The following is a 23434-nucleotide window of genomic DNA, read 5'->3' as shown; positions in this document are numbered from 1 at the left end:
TTTTCATGGCAAAGATACTGGAGTGGTTTGCCATTTCCTTCTCCAGTGGATCACGTTTTGTCAGAACTCTCTGCTATGACCTGTCCGTCTTGGGTGGCCCTGCACGGCATAGCTCATAGCTTCATTGAATTACGCAAGCCCCTTCGCCACGACAAGGCAGTAATCCATGAAGGGGCTAGGAAGCATACCACAGTAGTAATAGGAGACTTCAACTACCCAGATATCAACTGGGAGACAGTGACTGAGAGATCAAACAGATTCATAACCAACGTAAACAACAACTTTGTCACCAAAAGGTGGAGGAAGGAACTACATGTAAACTTATAGTGGACTTAATCCTTACACAAAGAGAAGAAGAATCGAAATTCTGGAACCTTGGGTGAAAGTGACCACGTCATACTGGAATTTAATATAATGCAAACACTGGCAATAGAAAACAATCCAACCAATGTCCTAAACTTCAAAAGAGATGACTTTAACAAACCTAAAGAAAACCTGGATCTTCAGGATTGGAAGGGATCTTGGAGGTCTTCTAGTCCATTCCCTACCCAGGGCAGGAATGCCCAGAGGCTCTTTGAGCTCCTCCGGGGACGAAGCCCCCGACTTCAGGGGCAGCACATTCCCCGGCTGAAAAGCTCTTGCTGGGGAGGAATTTCTCATTTCCAGTTTGGATCTCCTTCTGCAAAGTTTCCACCCACTGGTTCTCATGCTACCCCGAGGAGTATGGAGCATAAATCCACCCCTCTTCCTTGAGACAGCCCTGTGCGTTTCGGAAGACTGTTGTGATGTCCCCCCTCCACCTGCTTTTCCTTTGACTAAGAAAACACCCACCCAGTTCTTCTGAAGCTTCATGGGATTCAAGACCCACCCCCCCACCATTTTGACTTCTCTTCTCTGCCCCCTTCCAGGCCCTCAACATCCTTCTTCTATTGTGGCCAGCAGAACTGGACACAGTATGTGAGGTGTTGTCTGATCAGTAGAGCACAGAGCAGAACGATAATTCCTGTGACCTTGATACTCCACCTCTGTGAATGCAGTGAAAGACCGCACTGGCTTGTGAACAACTTTAAACCTCACTCCTTGCTCTCTTGGCATATTAGCTCACTCTTCTCTCTTATTAAATTACAAACTGACCGAACAATAGGGCACACTGTGGATTGTTAATTGCAGCTATTGAACTTTGCGTGATTATTTGGTTGCCCTATAACCATGGTGGCGAACCTATGGCATGGGTGCCACAGGTGGCACACACAGCCCTCTCTGTGGGTATGCGCACCATCGCCCCAGTCCTAGGCCTTCAGCTAGGTTTTATAAAACCTTTTCGCTTTAGGCCTCCGCCATGTGCAAAAAAAAAAAAGGTTCACTTAATCAATCAATTTCAACTTCTCACGGGAAAAAAAGTTCTCGCAGTTGGAATTGATTTGATTGAACTTTTTAGTCCCTCCCAGTCTGCCGTTACCACTGCAGCCATGCCCACCCAATTGGCCATACCCACCCAATGGGCCATGCCTACCCGGCACCCAACAATACATAAGTGGGCTTTGGGTTGCAGTTTGGGCACTCGGTCTCTTAAAAGGTTTGCCATCACTGCCCTATAAGCTATTAGTCTCAAGAACTATCTAATAAATTGCACATAGTGCTTATTATAGTTTCATTTCTGGAGTTCTAGAATTGATAGGTATGTTTAATGACCCACAGGATTCAGGTCCCTGCAGAATTAGTGCATTTCTGATATGCGCCCGCAAAAAAGCCAGTTTGGCAGCAAAGGTCACCTACAACCCTGCAGGAGTACAGAACTTTAGTCAGTTAAGAATACAGTAGCCTAAATCAATCTGCCTATGAGCATGTGCAGAGCATACTTTTTTATTGTTTGCAACAAGATTTTCGTTCAGATTTAGCAACCACAACTGGGATTGGCTACTCAGTCTTTTAGCCAAGTAATGGACTTACTCTTTAATCTGCTTTACAGATCTGCCATGGTGGTTAAGTGCAAGGATTGATCACAATCTTACTTTTTCATCACCATCCTAATTACAAAAGTTGCTAAATGAATTGCTAGAGGAATAAAAGATGCTCTGTTTTCCCAAATCTAAAATTTAGCCTCTGCCCGGCTTCCCGGGAAGGCTCACAATTGGGATTGATTGAGCCAAGATAAAATCTGCAAATGATTTGGTCCCTTTTGAAATCACACTTTATGAAAATGGAATGTAATTAGTATGAGTATCCCTCTGTCTGCACTTTATACTTCCCTATCAACACATTAGTGTGATCAAGAGCTTCTGGGGGGCATAATAGTTTTAGAGGTCACATGTGCTGAGAGACTTCTGGAACGCCGATCCCCTGCTAAAGCCTCAAGGATTTAAGTTTTAATGTGATTTCAAATGTAACACCAGAATCTAATGTAATAAGGTGGGGAGGGGCAGACAATATCCTGCCCTTGCTCTCTTGGACTCTTCACCCCTTAATGGTTTTACCTGGGAAAGGCCTCTTCCCCTCTCCCCCCCCCCCCCCGTTGGGCAGCCTTGGCTTAGATCAAAGTTCTCTAGAATTTTAGAAATTTTGAAATGAAACATCTACATCTACATTTTTCCAGGGTATTGTTTTAGGTAAAGAAAAATGGAATGGGGAAGAGGGCTGATATATGCAGTAACCAGTTTTAACATCCATTTTTTGCAATGTTTTTAATTTTGATTATAATAAATTAAAGGCAGCGCATAGCACCTCTTCATTTTGGTCTCTTCAGAAAAAGACAGGCAACCCACAGCCCCTCCAAGCAAAGAAAACCATACAAATGCACACATGGACACATTACAGATATAAAAGGGTTATTAATGTTTGGAAAGAAACCGAGAAAAAGAAGTGAAAAAGTCACAGAACCATACAAAACTTTCCCCAAGTCTGACTTTCTGAATCTGCATTAATACCAGATTCAACTCTTCTGCTGCTACCGCATTTGTTATTTTCATGGCTTTCTGAAAACAAAAAATTTGCCCGCAAGGTGTGCAAACCCCTTTGAGACTGAACCATTTCAAATGTGGAACGTCCTGATTTGAAACGGCCTCTTTTGATTATTTTGAAGTTTGCAAGCAAGAAACAGGTTTTTGAACTCAGAGTTGATTTGTGCGCAGGGCACTTCAACCTAATGAAAACTTGGGTCAAACATGAAACAAACATTTCAAAATTGAAATTGTTCAAATATGAAGGATTTGTGAGGATTTGTTGGGTGTAATTGGAAACATCAATCAATTTCTTTGACATTTTAATTTTATATAGCATTTCAAAATAAGGAATAAATAAGGAAACACCCTAAACCCTTCCACAGGTGACTTTCCAACTTTTTTCTAGCCCTTCCCACATCCACCTATGACTCCAACCTGTCCAGTGTGGTGCAGCCAACCCAGGGGAGCACACTGCAACAAGGGCACCGTGTCAAGCCACCTTAAGAGTCCCCACTGTGGGGGTCCGGTGTCAGCAAAACCCAACCATGAGGGAGGAGGGAGAGGAAAGTCTTGCTAGTCTCTGGCTAGTATCCCCTTTTCCAACTAACAAAATTGTAATAAGTTTCAATGCAAGTTATTAAATGGCCTAAACTTTGGTGAACTACAGCTGATGTCACCAGATGCAGGGAACGGCTAAACTGAAGTAAGAATTTTGCCACTCCATGCAGCCAAGGAAGTAGCCTGCATCTCACAAGGGGCATGGATTCCAATAAAATGTGCAGGCTGGAAAAGGGGATACCAGACTTCCTTTGATGTTTGACACTGACAGAAATACAGCTGTGGCAGCTTTCCATTCTCTTCCATTGGAGGAATCCAGCTGCACATTGTCTTGCACCTAGTGCACCCTCTCAAACAACCTCAAGGATTTCAATGCCTTTCCCACTCTCGGACTTTCAGCTCCAGACCCTCACAGAAGCTGTAGGAGATGCTGGGCAACAGGGATGGGGAGCCTCCACAGTGGTTGCAGATGCCTCTCCGGGCTAGAAAGTATCTATTGGGCCTTAGAGCAAACCCTGTCTCCTTCCTGCCATCATTCTGCAAACTCCTATGATGTGCAACCCAACCTGGTTCCCTCTAAATGAATCATAGACTCATTGGGCTGGAAGGGACCTTGGAGGTGTTCTAATCCAACCCCTTCCTCAAGGCAGGAGTTTTATGCCATCCAAGTCAATTAGTTGTCCAGTCTATTTTTGAAAACCTCCAGGGATGGAGCATCCACAACATAGGAGGAAGATTAATTTTTTCTTTGTCAGAAACTTCCTCCTTATTTCTAAGCTGGATTTCTCTTTAACAAGCTCCCACCCTCTGCCAGAGGGCGCTCTGGAGAATAGGTCGACCCCCTCAAGTAGGGGAAGATAGTTAGGTCCCTCCAATCTTCTTTGATAGGCTAGAGTAGATATACATAGCTCCCTCAAGCATTTCTCATACTATTTAGCCTCCAGCCCCCTAATCATCTTTGTTGCTCTTCTCTGCACACTTTCCAGAGTCTCAACCTCTTTTTTGTATTGTGGGGACCAGAACTGGACATAGGATTCCAAGTGTGGCCTCACAGTATAACTTATTTATTTTATTTTTATTTTAATCCCATTTATATCCCGCCCTTCTCCGAAGACTCAGGGCAGCTTACAATTTAAGCACAAACCAATGTGCTTAGCAATATTGTTGTTATTGTTGTTTTGATGCTATCCCTCTGTTGATACAGCTAGGATCGCATCATCTGCTGTAGCACACCCTGGCCTCATACTTTAGCGGTCCACTAGGACACCTAGATCCCTCTCACAGTAACTACTGTCGACCCAGGTACCACCTATTCTATACCTATGGCTTTGGTTTTTCCTGCTTACGTTTCTCACCACTGACTCTTGTTGGATAGACCCCAATGCTCGAGTCTGTTAAGATCCATCTGAATCATGAGTTTATCTTCCAAAATATTAGTAATTCCCCCCAGCTTTGTGTGGTTTGCAAATTTGATGAGTTCCCCTTCTATCCCGTCTAGATAATTTATGAAGAAGTAAGAGTCTTGGGCTTAAGAGAGAGCCTTGAAATAATGGTTTGTAATGGACTGGTTCCCTCTGACTACAAAAGGCAAGTGGACATTATAGGAAGTGTAGCCTAGTTTATCCAGAGGCTACTAGGTTGGGGAATGTCAGTGCATCTTTTCATCCTCATTTGCCTCTGACATTCTCTTCTAACTGCTGGACTTCTGAGTTACATGGAACGGGTCTAGTCTAGTTGAGAGTACCCGAGTTGCTTGTTTTGCCCAACCCCCAATGTCCAAATGCTGCCCAGAAAAGTGACCACAGCGAGTCTCCTTTGGCTTTCAGTCACGCAACTAGAAGAAAAACGTCCTCTTCTTATATATTGATGCAAAATTACCTTATGTTGTTGAGCATTTAAAATGCTGACAACATGACTACAGTAAGACAACAGTGGCTGAAGGCTAGCCGCTGATCTATAAAGATTCTATTCACGGTGAAGACAGACACACATCGCAAGGGGCCCGCAGGTATGCAGGGACACCAGATAGCTTTCATCTCCAGCAAGGAAGCACCATCTCTCCCACAATACTGGGTCTCCTTGACGATGTCTTATCAGTGGACAGATGGACACATTGCAACAATAAAGTATTTTGATGCCCCCACACTGAAAATAACTACCGGACTGATCCAATGGGTATAATGTGCCCATTGCACACTAATACACCCCCCAAAAAACAAAATCAGTGTACCATTCTATTCAAAGAAAAACAAGAATCTGAACACATAGTCTACATCCCAAATTCAAAATCAGTTTCAGACATGCTTCTAGCTAATTTGGAAATCTATAGAAAGGGATTCTATTGCCAGCACAGGACTCTCGCTGCAGAAAGCCAAATTAAAGCTTGTCTAGCCAATGGCTGCAGAGCTTCTGCTTGTACATGTTTGGCAAGAAAGAGCCCATTTCTCCAGGGAACCGTCCTCACTGTTTGGAGGAAGCATCAGAGCACATGGTAAGACTCACAATGCTGTTCAAAGCTGCTAACGTTTACTCCTAGTTAGCTTCTTTCTTTTCCTTTCCTTCCCAGTTTGGAAATATCAACTGCGATGCATTTCTATTTTACTGTAATGCTAATTCAGAGAATATCAGAAAACAACAGGATAGATTGGCAAGATCTGGTAACTCTCATGTGTTTCAGTCCCAGAAGATGCAAGCAATCAGCAGTTCTACTGGTACTATGTCTGGTCATGACAAACTGAGCTACTGTGCGGTCCCAAATGTGCTTTTTCCAAAGAACAACTGTTCTTTCTTTCTTTCTTTCTTTCTTTCTTTCTTTCTTCTTTCTTTCTTTTCTTTCTTTCTTTCTTTTTCTTTAAAAATGTTTCACTTCTCATCCAAGCAGCTTCTTCAGGTCTTCAGCAAAGAAACATTTTCAAAGAAAGAAAAAAAAAACAAGAAAGTTTTCCAAAGTGCCCTTTGGAAAAAGCACCTTTGGGACAATCATGACCTGGATAATTGAGAAACTCCATAACACTGAGCCACTGTGATCTTCTGCCAATCAGAAAGATCTAGCAAATAACAAAAACATTCACCAAAAATTAAAATTGAACATGGCTGTTTAGTACAATTGTCATGGAAAAGGGGTGCCCCCCCCCTTACAAGCCTAGAACCAAAAAAAGAAATGAATAAGCCCTTCTTTCTATTCTTCTATGCCTAGGCCAGGGGTCGGCAACCTCGGCTCTTTTATGACTCGTGGACTTCAACTCCCAGAATTCCTGAGCCAGCTCAGGAATTCTGGGAGTTGAAGTCCACGAGTCATAAAAGAGCCGAGGTTGCCGACCCCTGGCCTAGGTCAAACTTTAAACCACCAGAACGAAGCCGCCTGCCTGGCTTTGTCGTTGGCCAAAAATAAGTCATTATCGGCACATGTTTCGGGTAGAAGCCGATGTACCAGCAGACCGGCTGGGCTCTGCGTCTCTCTCCATATTCACACAGTGTTTTGTTATCTGCTAAGAGCCTCACTTTCTATCTATATCTGACAAGATTCCTTCCTTATGATTGGATGTGGGATGAAGAGGAGGTTTGCGACACGCTAAGATAATCAAGAAATTAAAAGACGCTTGCTCCTGGGGAGGAAAGCCATGGCAAATCTGGACAGCACACTAAAAAGCAGAGACGTCACCCTGTCCACAAAAGTGCGTATAGTCAAGGCTATGGTCTTCCCAGTTGCAATGTATGGCTGCGAAAGGGGGACCATAAGAAAGGCTGAGCGCCAAAGAATTGAGGCCTTTGAACTCTGGTGCTGGAGAAGACTCCTTCGAGTCCCTTGGACTGCAAGGCGATCAAACCGGTCAGTCCTAGAAGAGATCAACCCTGACTGCTCTTTAGAAGGCCAGATCCTGAAGTTGAAACCCAAATCCTTTGGCCACCTAATGAGAAGGAAGGACTCACTGGAGAAGAGCCTAATGCTGGGAAAGATTGAGGGCAAGAGAAGAAGGGGACGACAGAGAAGGAGGTGGCTGGATGGAGTCACTGAAGCAGTAGGCGTGAGCCTAAATGGACTCCAGAAGGTGGTAGAGGACAGGAAGGCCTGGAGGAACGTTGTCCGTGGGGTTGCGATGGGTCGGACACGACTTTGCAGCTAACAACAACAACAAGATAAACGGAAGGCCGGTGCTCAGCGCTTAAGAAAGCCAGGGGCTCAGGCCCCACGGAGACAGAGATTAGGGCGGGAAGGGGCGGGAAGCGGCCGCCGCCCGGGAACGGCGCCCGGGCTCACCACGCGGAGGCGGCGGGCGGGCGGCCGCGGGCGGGCGAGGGAGGGAGGGAGGGAAGCGCGCCGAGGGAGCGGCCGGGGCGCCCGCTCGGCTCCGCTTGCCGGGGAAGTGGCCTACCGAGAAGAAGGTGGAGGACGCCGAGAGCGCGAACTTGACGCAGTAGTAGTAGGGCAGCGAGTCCCGCCAGGCCGGCCCCGCGCCCGCGCCGCCCATGGCTCCGCAGGGCCGCCCAGACGCCGCGCCGCCCCCGCCGACAGCATGGCCGGCCGAGCACCTGCGCGGGGGGGAGGGAGGCGGCAGAGGCGTCAGCCGTGCCCGCCGGGCGCGGCGCTTTCTCCGGCGGCCTCCGTCCGCTTCCGCTCGGAAAGCGAAAGCCGCTCAAGGCGCCGTGGGGAGAGCCCGGCCCGGCCCGCCTGGGGAGTCGGCGTGCCGGGAAGCCTCCCCGTCTTCGCTCCCGAGGGGCGCTCCAAGGGCGGCGGCGGGGGGCTGCGCCCGGTTGCCGGCCGTTGGGACGCGGAGGGCCAACAGAGGCTCCGTCGCCAGACCCCGACCCCGCCCCGGGAATACTGACCCCGCCGGCCGGTGTCAAGAGAGCCGGCGGCCTTGGGTCGGGAAAGGGTTGCCCAAGGACAGGGCCAAGCTGCTGGGGCCAACTGCGGCTCCAAACAAGATCCGGGCCGGTCAGGTTTTCCTCAAAAGATGCGTGTCCAGCCTCTGGTTGTGCAAACCTTCGTATAATTCGTTCCCCTTCAACAGCTCTTTCCACCACTGGTACCACGCTTTTTTTGAATCAGAATTAGAATCAGAATAGAGCTGACTCTTTCAGGTGCCATTCTGTTCCAGACAAGTGGCTATAATCCACTTTTCTTAAAAACCTCCATAGATGAAGCAGCCACAACTTCTGGAGGCGAGACATTCCACTGGTTAATTGTCCTCACTGTTAGGAAGTTTCTGCTTAATTCCAGGTTGCTTCTCCTTCATTTTCATCCATTGTTTCTTGTCCTGCCCTCTGGTGCTTTGAAGAATAATTTGATGCCCTTTTCTTTGTGGCAGCCTCTCAAAGGAATACTGCTATCATATCTCCCCTAGTCCTTCTTTTCCACTAGACTAGCCAAACCCAAGTCCTGCAGCCATTCTTCATATGTTTTAGTCTCCAGGTCTTGAATCATCTTAATCATCTAATATTCATATGGAATCCACCTTCTTGCCATTTAGCACTTTATTTTGTGTTCTACAGTCAGGGACCAAACAGGAGTTGTCCCCACTCTTTCTAAAGCTCCTCTGTTTGGTTTCAAATCTCCAGATAATTTTGGACTGAACCTCTCGCCTCTTGTTCCCCCTTTACTAAATCTTTCCTAAAAGATGGCATTTAAATCCGGACTCAGGACAAGCAGCAGGAGTTTGATCTGTGGAGAACAGAACTGAACTTTTTTATCTGTGATTGAAAACTGCTTGCAGAATCCAATCTGGGTCAGTCACCAGGACCAGAGGCTTGGCCTTCCGAACTTTTGGACTTGTGCTGGAGCCCATCGTCAAGGAACTTCTCACTGCTGGAATGTGTGCTTTGGGCTATTCCATGTGTTGTACTTATGTGATGCCTGGTTGGGTGTGGCTTCTTATTGGTTGATTGGAGTATTGATGGCTGGCTATTAAGTCCTTGGCTGTTGTTTTCTTGTGCTGTCAAATCCTAGGCTCCTAAGTGCCTGATCAGCACTCTTTTGACTGACAAGGGGCCCATTTCCCTGGCTATCTTTGTACTTGCTTGGCCAACAATCTTAGTACCTGCAAAATTGAATGTATGTTCATCACAATGTGAGGCTATCATGAGTTCAGGTCTCTTCGTCGGCCCGCCCGTTCTTGCAGTCTGGTGGTTAGCTTCCTGTTTGTCGTCCATAGTCACAAGGCCAGGGGATCCGGTAGATTACATTAGAAGTATCTCCCACCTCCAAGCAATGTTCGCAATGCATGGTTTATCCTGGTATGGTAGCCTCTAGGCAGTGTGCAATGCCCACTTACAGATCTCCAAGGTCCCATCTAACTATTATTCTGTTTATTCTGAAATACCAGAACTCACAAGTGCATCTAAGGTACAGCATTCTTGTATAATTTATGCAAATTAGGATAACTGATTCCAAGAGTACCTTTCAAGCCACCCTAATGTTCTGTGTATCCCACTGCCTAGGCGATATATGCTGATATGCTGATACCCGCTCATTTCTTTAATTCAAACTTAATTGTGGCTGGGCTATTTCCATGTGCGATTCAAATATTAAGTAGGTGATGAATTAATGCTGCTGGGTCTGTTATTTTGAAGAGTTGCGTTACTGAAAGCCCAAAATGTTTCAGTGTTTCCTTTGAGGCTGCAATAACTAAACTTATTCAGCAGACCTTGCATTCACTGACATAGTTCTATGGTGATTCAGAAGAAAGAGGCTGATAGGGACGGTGATGACCCTGGCAAGCTCTGAATCTGAATAAACGCATAGCTTGCCTTTCTGCCTTCTCCAGTCTCAGGCGATAGGACCAGCCCATGCATTTTTACTGCAAACCTCTTTCTCCAGAAATTCTGTCTAAACATGCCTCCTGCATCTTGGGTGCAGTTATCTCCCTGCCTGCCAGCCTTTAATTAGAATGATGACCAAACATGGGAGCAACCAAGGTCCTTGGTGTGAAGGAGGAATGTAAGTTTAAGTTCATGCGTAACCACCACAGCTACCTCTCATTTGTTGAGAGCCGATTCCTTAGCTTTTCAGAGCAGCTTCTTTTTTCCTGCTCCGCTCCCCCTTGTTAATACACTCCTGGCCCGATTGTACAGCATTCTGTCTCCTTTCCTGTAGGCTTCCTCTTTGGCACGAGGTAGCTGCTTGAATTTAGCTGTGAACCAAGGCTTGTTGTTACTGTATATTTGCAGGTTTCTGGTTGGCACACATCGGTCTTCACAAAAGCTAACATATGATGTTACGGCATCTGAGCTCATCCAAGTCTGCAGAGGTCTCTTCAAAAACATTCCAACCTGTGCAGTCACGGCAAGCACCAATAAGCATTTTTTAGTGTTGTGTAGCAGTGACCTAAAGTATTCTTCCCTCTAGTGAGACAGATGATATGCTGGAAGTATCTTGCTAGCTCTTGGTTTAGGTTAGCACAGCTGAAATCTCCTAACACAATGAAGAGTGAATCTGGGTATTTCTTTTCAGCTCACATAATCTGATCAGCTAGAGTTCGTAATGCATTGTTTATGCAAGCGTGTGGAGGAATATATGTTGCAAATAGAATATAATAGAATATAGAACTGAATTGAATTGAATTGGAAGGGACCCTGGAGGTCTTCTAGTCCAGCCTCCTGCTCAAGCAGGAGAATCTGTACCATTTCAAATTAGTGACTATCTAGTCTCTTCTTAAAAACCTCCAGTGATGGAGTGCGTACAATTTTTTTAAATATGTTTTATTGATTTTTAACACAATCACCTTAATATTTGGTAAATAGGGTGCTGTCTGGGTTAGTATTTAAAAAACAATCAATGAAACCCACTATTTCTGAAGGCAAGGTGTTCCACTTAATTGTCCTCACTGTTAGGAAGTTTCTCCTTAATTCCAGGTTGCTTCTCTCTTTGATTAGTTTCCAAACATTGTTTTTCATCCTGCCCTCTGGTGCTTTGGAGAATAATTTGACGCCCTCAGATAGTGGAGCACTGCTATCATGTCTCCCCTATTTCTTCTTTTCTTTAGACAAGCTAAACCCAAGTCCTGCAGCCGTTCTTCATATGTTTTAGTCTCCAGGCCTTGGATCATCTTAATTGCTCTTCTCTGAACTTTTTCCAAAGTCTCAACATCTTTTTTGTAGTATGGTGGTCAAAATTGGTTGCAGTATTCCAGGTATCGTCTTACTAGGGCAGTGTTCTGAACCAGCCCTTCTGGCCTTGTAGTAAGGCAAACCCCTTATCAGAAAGAAGAGACTGGAGAGCGTCCAAGGCTAAAAGGCATCTGCCAAGATTTAATTACGCAGTTAACAAAAACACTAGAGCTTGTCTTCTCAAGCGGAAAAGTTGCTTTCAGCAACCAGCCCCTCCCCAAACACTCCTTTTATAGAGAGCTCAGGGCGTGGTCTCCCTGTGCCTCCTCCCGAGGAGTCCCATAGCCTTTCTTTGTTTGTTCCTGCTCGACTGCCTCCTGCGTCGGGCGTCCTTGAACAGGGCCAGCTGTGGGTCATCATCCTCCGCACTCTCGGGCTCACGCAGCTGAGAAGAGGTCCCCGGCTGAGGACTCTGCAAAGCCTCCAAACCATCATCAGCCGGTTCGTCTCCCTCCTCCCCCTCATCTGAGTCCTCCGATACGTCGGAGCCGGCTGTCGGACCCACAGGCTGGCCCTGAGTCACAACACTATCCCGCACCGCAGGGCCCTTCCCCCGGGTCTGCCGATCCGGATGCGGTCGGGATGGGAACTGTTCGTGAAAAGCAGTCACCAACGCAGGGGCATGAACGGCGGTCGCGTCTTCCCATGTGAAGTCCTCCGGCCCGTACCCTTTCCACTCGATCAGGTACTGGAAGCGACCTTTCAGCCAGCGGGAATCCCTGATGCTGGCGACCTCGTACTCGGGGGTGCTGCCTCCATCACGAGTTCCTGATGGGGGAGGTTCCGCTTGGCGAAGTGGACAGGCCGGTTGTTCGGGGACCAACAAGGACCGATGGAAGACGGGGTGCACGCGCAGGGAACGTGGCAGAGTTAAACGATAGGCGACCGGATTGATGACGGCCTCGACTGGGAACGGTCCAAGGTAACGGTGGTCCAGCTTCCTCGCCGGCCGAGTGGATGGTAGGTTCCTGGTGGACAGCCAGACCCGATCCCCCACTGATAGTGGAGGCGTATCCCTTCTCGACCGATCGGCGAACCTCTTGTAGTCGGCCTTGGCCTTCTCCAGCTGCCGTCGCACCAACCGATGGATCGCCTGTAACTCCGCCATAAATTCATTCGCTGCCGGCTCCGATGAGTCCACGGGAGAAAGGGGGAAAAACCGGGGGTGATAACCCACGTTGGCCAAGAACGGTGTCATCTGCGTGGAGGTGTGCTGCGAGTTGTTAAAGGCAAACTCGGCTATGGCCAAATAGTCCACCCAATTGTCCTGCTGCAGGTTAACGTAGCAGCGCAGATACTGCTCTAAGATGCCGATGACCTTCTCGGTACCCCCGTCGGTTTGTGGATGATGCGCGGACGAGAGGCAAACCTTAATGTCCAACGCCCGCATCAACTCCTGCCAGAAGCGGGCTGTAAACTGGGCCCCCCTATCGGAGACGACTCTATCGGGAAGGCCGTGCAGCCGGAACACCTGTTGGATGAACATGCGACTAGTGGCGCGAGCTGACGGTAAGCCGCGACAAGGGATGAAGTGCGCCATCTTGGTCAGCATGTCCACCACCACAAACACTGTCGTGAAGCCGGAGGATGGGGGTAGATCCGTCAGAAAGTCCATGGACACAGCCCCCCAGGGTCTCTTGGGTGTTGGCAAGGGCTGCAGTAAACCAGGCGGGGCCCCTGTCGCTGACTTGGCCTGCCTGCAAGGAATGCAGGAGGTGACATAAGACTGGACATCGTGTCGGACTCGGGGCCACCAGAAAGTACGGGAGACCAAGTTCAGAGTCTTGAACAGGCCAAAATGCCCCGCAGCCGGGTTATCATGACACTGGCTGAGGACGAGTCCCCTGAGTGGCCCTCCTGGAACATAGAGCCGGTCACGATAATACAGGAGTCCATCCGCGACCGACCAAGGCGAATCTGGCCCCACCTCTTCCTTCCGCTGAGCCACCCACGCCTCCTGCTGCTGCGCCTCCCGGATCCGAGCCCGTATATCCACCGGCTCCCGCACCGCAGCAAAAGACTCGACGGGGATCACTGTCCTGGGCGGAAGCTTGTCTTCCGCTCGGGTGTATTCGGGCTTTCTGGACAGAGCATCCGCTCTCTGGTTGTGCCCGCTTGGTATGTACCGCACCCGGAAGTCAAACCTCGCAAAGAAGAGGGACCACCGGATCTGGCGTTGATTCAAATTCCGAGCGGTCTGCAGGCTTTCCAGATTCTTGTGGTCCGTCCGGACCTCGATCTGATGCCGCGCCCCCTCCAGATGATGCCTCCAAGCCTCGAACGCCGCCTTGATGGCCAGCAGCTCCTTCTCCCAGATGGTATAGTTGCGCTCCGAGGGGTTCAATTTCCGAGAGTGATACGCGCAAGGGAAAAGGGTACCGCTGGGCGTCGTCGCCTGGAGTAACACGGCCCCAATGGCAATGTCGGAGGCGTCCGCCTCCACGACAAACGGCCGTTGCGGGTCGGGATGTTTCAAGATGGGCTCCTTCATGAAGGCGTCCTTCAAAGCCTGGAACGCCTGTTGTTCGGGGGCGTTCCACTGGAACCGAGTCTTCTTCTGCAGGAGCCGGGTGAGGGGGGCTGTCAAGGCAGCAAAGCCAGGGATGAATGTCCGATAGTAGTTGGCAAATCCAAGGAGTTGCTGAACGTCCTTCACGCGACGCGGGGGTTGCCAACTCTGCAACGACTCGACTTTACTCGGCTCCATGGCGATGCCCTCAGGAGAAATGCGGTGACCCAGGAAATCGATGGTCACCTGGTAGAACTGGCACTTCTCCAACTTGGCAAACAGCCGATGTTCCCGGAGGCGCTGCAGGACCTGACGGAGATGCTGATGATGCGCTTCACGCGACGGGGAGTAAATCAGGATGTCGTCCAGGTAAATCACGACAAACTGGTCCAACAGATCCCGAAAGATATCGTTCATAAAATGCTGAAACACAGCGGGGGCGTTGGTCAAGCCAAACGGCATCACCGTGTACTCGAAATGTCCATAGCGAGTACCAAACGCCGTCTTCCACTCATCACCCGGCCGAACCCTGACGAGGTTGTAAGCTCCACGCAGGTCCAGTTTCGTGAAGATCTTAGCCTCCCGGAGTCGGTCCAAGAGCTCGGGGATGAGGGGCAGCGGGTAGCGGTTACGCACCGTGATGGCGTTGAGTTTCCGGTAGTCACAGCAAAGCCGTAACTCGCCCGACTTCTTTTTGACGAAGAGCACGGGCGCAGACACTGGCGAGGACGAGGGCCGGATGAAACCACGAGCCAAATTCTTTGTCAGGAAGTCCCGCAATGCAGCCAACTCGGGCTCCGACATGGAGTACAAACGCCCCACTGGGAGAGGCGCATCAGGGACTAGGTCAATGGAGCAGTCGTAGGGCCTGTGCGGGGGTAATTGGTCCGCCTCTGACTCGCTGAACACGTCAGCAAAGTCGGACAGTTCGGGAGGCAAGGAAACCCCTGGGGAACCCTCCACCTGGCCGGCACAGATATGGCGGGTGTGGTGCACGCACTGCAAACTTGGGAAGGTGACCAAGTTCTGAGACCAATAGATCTGTGGATCATGCGCCCGGAGCCACGCCAGTCCCAAGACCACGGGGAAGTGCAGATCCGAAGTGACGTAGAACTGAATGGCCTCCACATGGGTACTGATGGCCATACACACGGGTTGCGTGGCGGCCGTAATAGGCCCGGACAGGAGCACTCGACCATCGATGGTCTCCACAAGCATGGGCGGATCCACTGGACACTGGGGAACAGCCCATTTGGCCACAAAGGCCGAATCCATAAAGTTAGTGGTAGCCCCAGAGTCAATTAAGGCATGGACCGGAATCCCCTCTGGCTTGCCAGGGAGGATCAGACGTGCCTCCAGAATCAAATGCCGTGGAGGTTCACAGGCACCGTCGGAACGGCGTCGCTCGGCGTGGTCGTTGTGGGTCGCCCGATCTTTCACACCGTCTAGATCGGGCTCGGGCCGTTTCCCGACAGCAAAGCAGGGGACTTTCTCGGGGCAGGCTTGGTCACTGACGCCCGCTGACGCTTCTTCGGGCAAGAAGCAGCCAAATGTCCAGGGTCCCCACAGTAAAAACACAACCCCCCCGATCGTCGTCTGTCCATTTCCGTCTCCGATAGACGGGACCTGGCGGCACCCAGCTCCATTGGCTCCTCCCTCTGGACTGGGGGCTCACGCACAACAGGAGCGGCAGGGGTCTGTGGGGTGGCACGGCGACTCTTTCGCTGCTGCAGCCGGGCATCGATCCGCAGACAAAGATGGATCAGCCCATTCAGGTCTGAGGGAATGTCCACGCGGGCCAGCTCATCCAACATCTCCTCTGACAAGCCATCCTGGAAGGCATCCACGAGCGCAGCCTCATTCCAGGCGGAATCCTGGCTAAGCAGCCGGAAATCGCTGATGTAGGCCTGTAGGGGGCGCTGACCCTGCCTCAAAGCTTTCAGGCGTCGGGTGGCCGTCTGCGCCTTAATTGGGTCCTCATACATGAGGCGCATATGGTCACAAAACCCCCCAAAGTTATCCAACAAAGGGCTAGGCTGTGCCAACAGAGGCGTGCCCCAACGAGCTGCATCTCCCGACAGAAGGCTCAACACGAAACCCACCTTATCTCGGTCAGTGGGGAAATCAGCTGCTCTCACGCTGATAAAAAGCTGGCATTGTCCCAGGAAGGCAGGAAACAGTTCTGGATTGCCAGCAAATTTATCCGGCATAGCTATCTGACATTTCCTCCTGGGTGGGGGTGCAGCATGTACCTGGGCTTGTAGTTGCCCCACTTGAGCTGCCAGCAAAGTGAGTTGCTGGGTGAGCTGAGCATTCTCGGCAAGAAGCTGCTCCATCGTAGTTGTAAGGGGTGGGAGGCTGAAAGCAAACTGTTCTGAACCAGCCCTTCTGGCCTTGTAGTAAGGCAAACCCCTTATCAGAAAGAAGAGACTGGAGAGCGTCCAAGGCTAAAAGGCATCTGCCAAGATTTAATTACGCAGTTAACAAAAACACTAGAGCTTGTCTTCTCAAGCGGAAAAGTTGCTTTCAGCAACCAGCCCCTCCCCAAACACTCCTTTTATAGAGAGCTCAGGGCGTGGTCTCCCTGTGCCTCCTCCCGAGGAGTCCCATAGCCTTTGTTTGTTTGTTCCTGCTCGACTGCCTCCTGCGTCGGGCGTCCTTGAACAGGGCCAGCTGTGGGTCATCATCCTCCGCACTCTCGGGCTCACGCAGCTGAGAAGAGGTCCCCGGCTGAGGACTCTGCAAAGCCTCCAAACCATCATCAGCCGGTTCGTCTCCCTCCTCCCCCTCATCTGAGTCCTCCGATACGTCGGAGCCGGCTGTCGGACCCACAGGCTGGCCCTGAGTCACAACAGGCAGGGGTCAGCAACCTGAAACAGTGAAAGAGCCACTCGGAACCGGTTCCCTCACAAAAGGAAAAACTGGGAGCCGCAAAAAATGTGTTCGCATGTGCGTACATGCGCGCATGCGCAGAACAGGGTTTGACTGAAGAGTGGAGCCAAGGCGAGATATAATAATAATAATAATAATAATAATATAATAATAATAATAATAATAATAATAATAATAATAATAATAATAATAATAATAATAATAATTTATTTATATACCGCCCTTCTCCCGAAGGACTCAGGGCGGTGAACAGGGCAAACATATAAAAATACAAAGATACAAAAGTTATATTTGAATTGATTGGTTGAACTTTTTTAGTCCCACTTTTTTTTTTTTGGACTGCACATGGCAGAGGACTGGGAGCCGCGGGTTGCAGACCTGTGTACTAGGGTTTTATAAAGCGGTACTAATACTTCATGTGATCTTGATTCTATGACTCTGTTTATACAACTCAGGACTGCATTAGCTTGTATGGTTCTTTTTTCTCCCTGGACAGAAAGGATATATTTCTCATTGGACAGAAATTTTTTACTTATATCTGCTTAGGGGAGGTTTAAGAATGGCTAGTTGGTTGGATAAATTTATAAAGGCTGCTTACAAAAAATAAAATGGATGTTCCATACTTAGCTCTAAATAGTAAAAAACCATCTTTAACATCTGTCTCCAGAAGCCTCAGTTTGCCATATTACCAAGAAAATACTGATGAACCATAGAAAGAAATTCTCTCCATATTGAAATTAATAAAAGAAACAATTGCTTTAGCTTGTGATGAGATTAAAAATAACACAAAGGAGATAAAAAACAGTTTTCTAATTTAAATCTACAAACTCAGAAAATAACTACAGAGAAGGAACCAGCAACCCAGAAAATAGAAGGAAAATTAGAGAATGCTGACACAAACATTGAGGATCTAAAGGAAGAAACTAACGACCAGACTCAGATAAATGAAGACTTAGAAGACACAACGGTAATATTGGAAATGGAAAAGACATTTTACAAACCAAGTTTTCAGATCATAATGGAGGATAAGGAAGGAGAGCTGATGGAATGGAAGATAAAGCCGTTAACTTGGGGAACTGGAGAAGGAGGGAGGAAGTTTAATGAATATCAATGGGCTAGTTCTTCCAAAAATACTTTAACTAAATTGTTTCTCTTGTTTCAAATAATATACATAAAAATAGAGGAAGAATTGTTTGATGATCCAAATGTACTGACTTGGAAAGTTAGTTGGCAAAGGAAGAAAGCTAGAATAAGACTGAAGCTGAAGGAAATAGAAGATTTGCCTTATTAAAGGGGAAGTTATATTAGCACGCGTGTGCGGGGGAACCTTTACCTTTTTTATATTACCAATTAGATGTTTGAATATGGTTAAGAATAGATTGCTAGAAATAGAAGTATTATTATAACTAGATAGATAGGAATAATAAAAATAAAAAAAATTTGTAATCAGGACATCATATCTTGGTATGAAAAGGGAAATGAGAATATGCTAAGAACTTTGAATAAAGGAAGCTTTTGGGTACCCAAATATAACTTGTTCTGAAATTATAAATGATTAGGATATTTTGAACATGGATGGGAAATTAAAATTGAAAAAAAAGCAAAAATAGGACATGGACTGAATAAATGGATATTGAGTGCAAATGCAATTAAGATATGCTTTGGTTAGAAAAGATATTCCAAACTTGATATTATTGATACTATTAGAAAAATGTAACAAATGTTGATGGGCAATTGTATATTTACTAACAAGAATAAGAATTGTATTTGCTTAGTGTGGAAAATGTCTATTACCAGAAGAAGAGAGGATGTACTGGAGGGTGTAATATTGGATTTAGTTTGAAGAAGCTTACAGGTACCACGGAATCACTAATGGACTCAGTCATCAAGTTGTCTATTAGGCACTTGATTGTAAAAATAGAAAATTAATAAAACATTTATATATATATATATATATAAAAATCAAACCAGCAAGATCTACCCACTCAAAAACTTTTGGTGGAAGATTTAGTTATTAAATGTTTCTTCAGCATATTGCAGAGATTAAAGAATGCTTTGGAAGCTGACAGCCAGTCGGTAGTAGATGACTGGATTGTTCTAGCCCAGTTAGCAGCATTCTCTGTTTTAAGACTATCTGATATTGCATTTGTATCAACTTTAGCCCAAATTAATCTTTTATTTTGGATCACCTCTAAGTTTTTAGTGAGTCATCTGTTGGCCATATGATCTTAAATCTAAGTGACTGCGTCATGTCATGCTCACAGGCCGATGGTCACTTTCATCACTAAATGTATGGTAACCTCTGAAAAGAGGTCAACTTTATCTCATTACACAGAAGAGGTCTAGCACGCTGCTTGAGTGGGCTGAGCGCTAGGTGTAAGGGGTACATATAGTTATTATTCTTATCTCCCAAGGTTTGAAGGTTACCTTTGAAAAATCAAAGAGACTAGGAGGAGACCGGCAGTATTACTTTTGTTGTCTCTAGAAAGCCACTGTGGATGATTATCAAGAAATTCCTTTGGGGATCTTTTCTTTTGAGCAAATTCATGCAAAGATGGACCTAATTTAGCATTAAAATTTCCCAACAATATAATTATGCATTGAGGATACAGTATGGGTATATCATCAATACGACTTCTAAATGTCCAATAGTCAGAGGATGTGTCAATACAGGGATGTGTTTGGAGGAATGTATACATTTACCAATATCAATTCAAACTCCTCATATCTAAATTTCACAACTAAAAATTACAAAAACTTATCTTCATTATATAGTTTCTCCCCACCCCACCCACCCCCACCATTAATAAAAATACATAGGCCACTAGACTAGAGAGTCACCCTTTGTTCTTTGTTTTTCGGGCAGGGGAGCCCCATCCCTGAAAGCCTGGAAACTACTAATTTGTCTTCCTAAGTTAGCCAGGTTTCCTGGATGGCTATTACATCAAATTTAGATAAGAAACTCACTAGTTCACTGTCAACCACTTCTTTCCAGCTAGCTTTCCAGTTTCAAGTCACAACTTGTATAGGACTCTGAAAGCAGGATATTCTGACTGGGTTGGTTGACTAGTAAGGGTACCGAATGTCAGCTTGTTTTTGGAGCTGGATCAATATTGACTATACTACCTGTGCGAACACAATTATTGTAAGATTCAATAGTCCTCATAAGTTGTTGCTCTTCTTTGTCTTGATTGCTAGTATTCCCCTGATTTTGATCTAAGGCTGGCATTTCTACTAATGAACAAGGACTCCAGCCATTGTTCTCATTATCTAGTTGTCATACTGGATGGTTAACTCGGACTTGTACTGTGATATCCTGCTGGGTGTCCTTTTCCTTTACTTTTTGCTTCAGACTGACACGCCTTCTCTTTTTATTTGTTGGGGATTTGATGCTTTCTGAAACTGAGCTTGATAACAGTTCCACAGAAGTGCAGCTAGAGGGGAGCAGATTGTTCAGACTTTTTGCTGCATTAGTTACTAAGTTCAACACTGAACTAATTATTTTCTTTAAAATCAGCTGTTGATCTCCTGGACAAAGTGTGGCAAACTGATGGATTAATTCTTCCTCATCATTCATAAACTGTAACTGTCCATTAAGTAAATCTGAGTTCTCTTTTTATTATCCTTACCTTGTTCTATCCTTGTTAATAGAGGGAGTCTTTGCTTGGCCATTAATGTTTTAGAATTGGATGTAATGGACTGTGGGTGGCCCATAGGGAAAGGGGGAATGAACTATGCTTGCTTTTGAGCTGGTTTCGCTTCTTCTGTTTATTCAGTAAAGCTGTATACTCTTGGTAAAATAACCTCCCAGCAGTTTCTTTTTCTGATTCACCAACTGGACAGTTGACATTGATTATATAATCTAAAGAAGCTCTGGATTTCAGTCATCAGCTTAGCAGAATCAGTGTCTTCCTCAAAGTGTGAAAATACCGTTTTGTGTCTCATTTCAGTGCTTTCAACACTTATTTTTAAAAATGAACATCAAATGGGAAGCCATACTACCTTAAATTCTATCATTGGTTTAAAACTCTCCTTTAATTGAAAACTTTGTTTTATTTACTATATCATTTAAAAACTTTGTGTCCTTTTTTTCTTTGAGGAATCAATGCTTTCTTAGGGATCCTTGCGCCTTTTTCTTGCATGTTGCTCTGAAAACGTCATCTCAAATGTCTCAGCTTTGCCTTCAACAGCTTTCAAGCCCTTTATAAAACCTCCAGCTCTATACTTAGTTGTACCTTGTAGGGCAGGGGTCCTCAACTCCCGGGCCACGCACCGGCACTGGGCCTCGGCATGCCGGCAACCGGGCCGTGCTGATAAGCAGAGCCCCATCCACGGGATGCGGGCAGTGCAGGAAACAACGCCCCCTCCCGTCCACAGAAAAACCTCTCTCCACAGAACCGGTCCCTGGTGCCCACAAGGTTGAGGACCTCTGTTCTTGGGTACCTTTCAATGGTTCCACTGCAGCATTTAAAACTGCATATCTATACTCTGCATGAGCTATCTTACTATATTTAGTTCTGACAGGATGCTGTGTCAGATAATCCCCCTAAGAAGGAATGTAACCAAACATTTCCTGATTATCTACATTAGCTTTTTAAGGTTGTGAATGACTGGTTATCCTTTCCCATGGGCTATTCATATTATTATTTCCTGGGCTTTTATTTCCTCTTATTTTTTCCTCTTGGTTGTTTTTTTAACATAAGATATAATCCTCAAGACTTACTTCAATGTTTCAAGCAATCTGCAAGCTGATACACATAAACAAATAATAGCACAGTCCAAAGATTGTAGGGATGCTATTGAGGTTCCAGTGGCATTTTTACCTCATCTTTCACAAATGAAATCAGTATAATCCATCTTTTAATTGAAGATGCAAAGAGAAGGTAAGCTCCATTGGTTTCCAAACCAAGTCAGCACTGTTCTGCGAGATTTAACCATGCTACATAAAACTGAGTTTAGTGTAAATATCCACAGGGAATGTAAAGATAGTATATAAAAATTTATTATGCACATCAGTGTGCTTTCCTTTCATATTTTAATCAGTTTTTAGCCTTAACTTACCATTAAGTAATAATAAATCCAGATCGTCAGATCAAGAGAAGGAAAACCTTTGTACAAAAACTATAGTACAAAGATGTTCAGTTATAGATACAGGAAAAACCAGATGCACAGCTGCATGATAGGCAGTACTGGCTAAAGAGCTGTGCCTGTGAGATAGATCTAGGTGTCCTAGTGGTCCACAGATTATGTATCAACCAGCCAGGTGGGGCAGCTGCCAAAAGAGCCAACACAGTCCTAGGCTGCATCAACACAGGCATAGCATCGAGATCACAGGAAAGGATGGTTCCACAACCATCTGGTGGGACCCAAGAAACATACCATTTCTATTGCTGGAGCAATAGTGCCCTTTGGAGCACCATTCCCCATAAGATTAGGTTGGCCTCAACCCTGCTGGTCATTGAGAAGACCTTTAAGACTGGCTGTTCTCCCAAGTATGAGAGTTGGGAGGCCAAGTTAGCCAGTGAGTTATTGTTCTTTATTGTTGAGTGCTATTCTCAGTTGCAATTCAAGAGCATGCTTGATTTGTTGGCGGAAAGCTCAGCATAGATTCTTGTCAGCCCTCCAAGGTAGAGAAGGCTAGGAAACCACAATCACGCAGGCCAATATTAATTTTATCATAAAACTATAGCAACAGAATCTTGCAAGTCTGAATGTGCTCCTTTTATCTGAGCACTAGGGAAAGTCTTGTCTAAGATGTTTCTGCCTTGGACTCAGGTTTCTTTCATCTGACTGTCTTGGCAGCAGTTGTTCCTGTTGTTCCTCAGGGTCATCTTTCTATCCCTCATTGTTTTAACTGTCAAGTCTTCCTCTTCCCTTTTCAGATCCTGACTTACTTACTTATTGCAGACCTTCAAGGTCTTGTTCCACCCACCCACCCACCAATGCAGGATTTTTATGGCTGTAACAGTTACTGCCTGCTGTGCTGACATCTGCACAATTACTGGCTATCATTTAAATTTTAATGAACTCTTGCCTCCAAAACCACAGGTGGCCACCCCATTGCACCAGTTCACTTGTCCTCCAGACCTCTTTTATGCAACCACGTATTAATGCTCTAATTCATTAGTTCTCAATCTGTGGTCCGTGTGGGCAGCCACAATGTCATCACAAGGGGTCTGTGAAGAAGATAGGCTATGATTTCAATCTTGAGCTAAGTCTAGGGGGTCCCTGGCCACAAAAGGTTGAGAACCACTGCTCTAATTCAGGACTGTTCAACCTTTTCACCGATTGTACCACTTTTAGGATATGGCATTATTCGAGTACCACCAGTCACCTAGCAAACTTGATGACCAAAAAAAAAGGAACACTGTTCGAAGTTACAACTGCACTGTAAAATGTGACTTATGACCATTTTTCACACTTATGACCG

General features: G+C 46.4%; 2 protein-coding genes across 4 annotated transcripts in view; one reads left to right on the top strand and one right to left on the bottom strand.

Annotated features, from left to right (window-relative positions):
- The window catches only part of LOC310643907 (tetraspanin-15-like), a 73310-nt gene extending 65070 nt beyond the window's left edge, over window positions 1-8240 (bottom strand). For all 3 annotated transcript variants that reach the window (XM_083368584.1, XM_083368587.1, XM_083368586.1), the window contains exon 1: window positions 7871-8240. In XM_083368584.1, the coding sequence (XP_083224710.1) occupies window positions 7871-7966 (96 nt within the window). In that variant the 5' untranslated portion in view covers window positions 7967-8240. The remainder of the gene's footprint in view (window positions 1-7870) is intronic.
- Window positions 1-23434, top strand: part of BOLA3 (bolA family member 3) — a 460366-nt gene that overhangs the window by 190713 nt on the left and 246219 nt on the right. The gene's annotated exons all lie outside the window — the stretch shown is intronic.

The sequence above is a fragment of the Vipera ursinii genome, assembly GCF_947247035.1.
Source record: "Vipera ursinii genome assembly, chromosome: 8".
NCBI lineage: Eukaryota > Metazoa > Chordata > Lepidosauria > Squamata > Viperidae > Vipera > Vipera ursinii.
The sequence above is the reverse complement of the archived record's forward strand: the minus strand, read 5'-3'. Positions and strand labels throughout refer to the sequence as shown.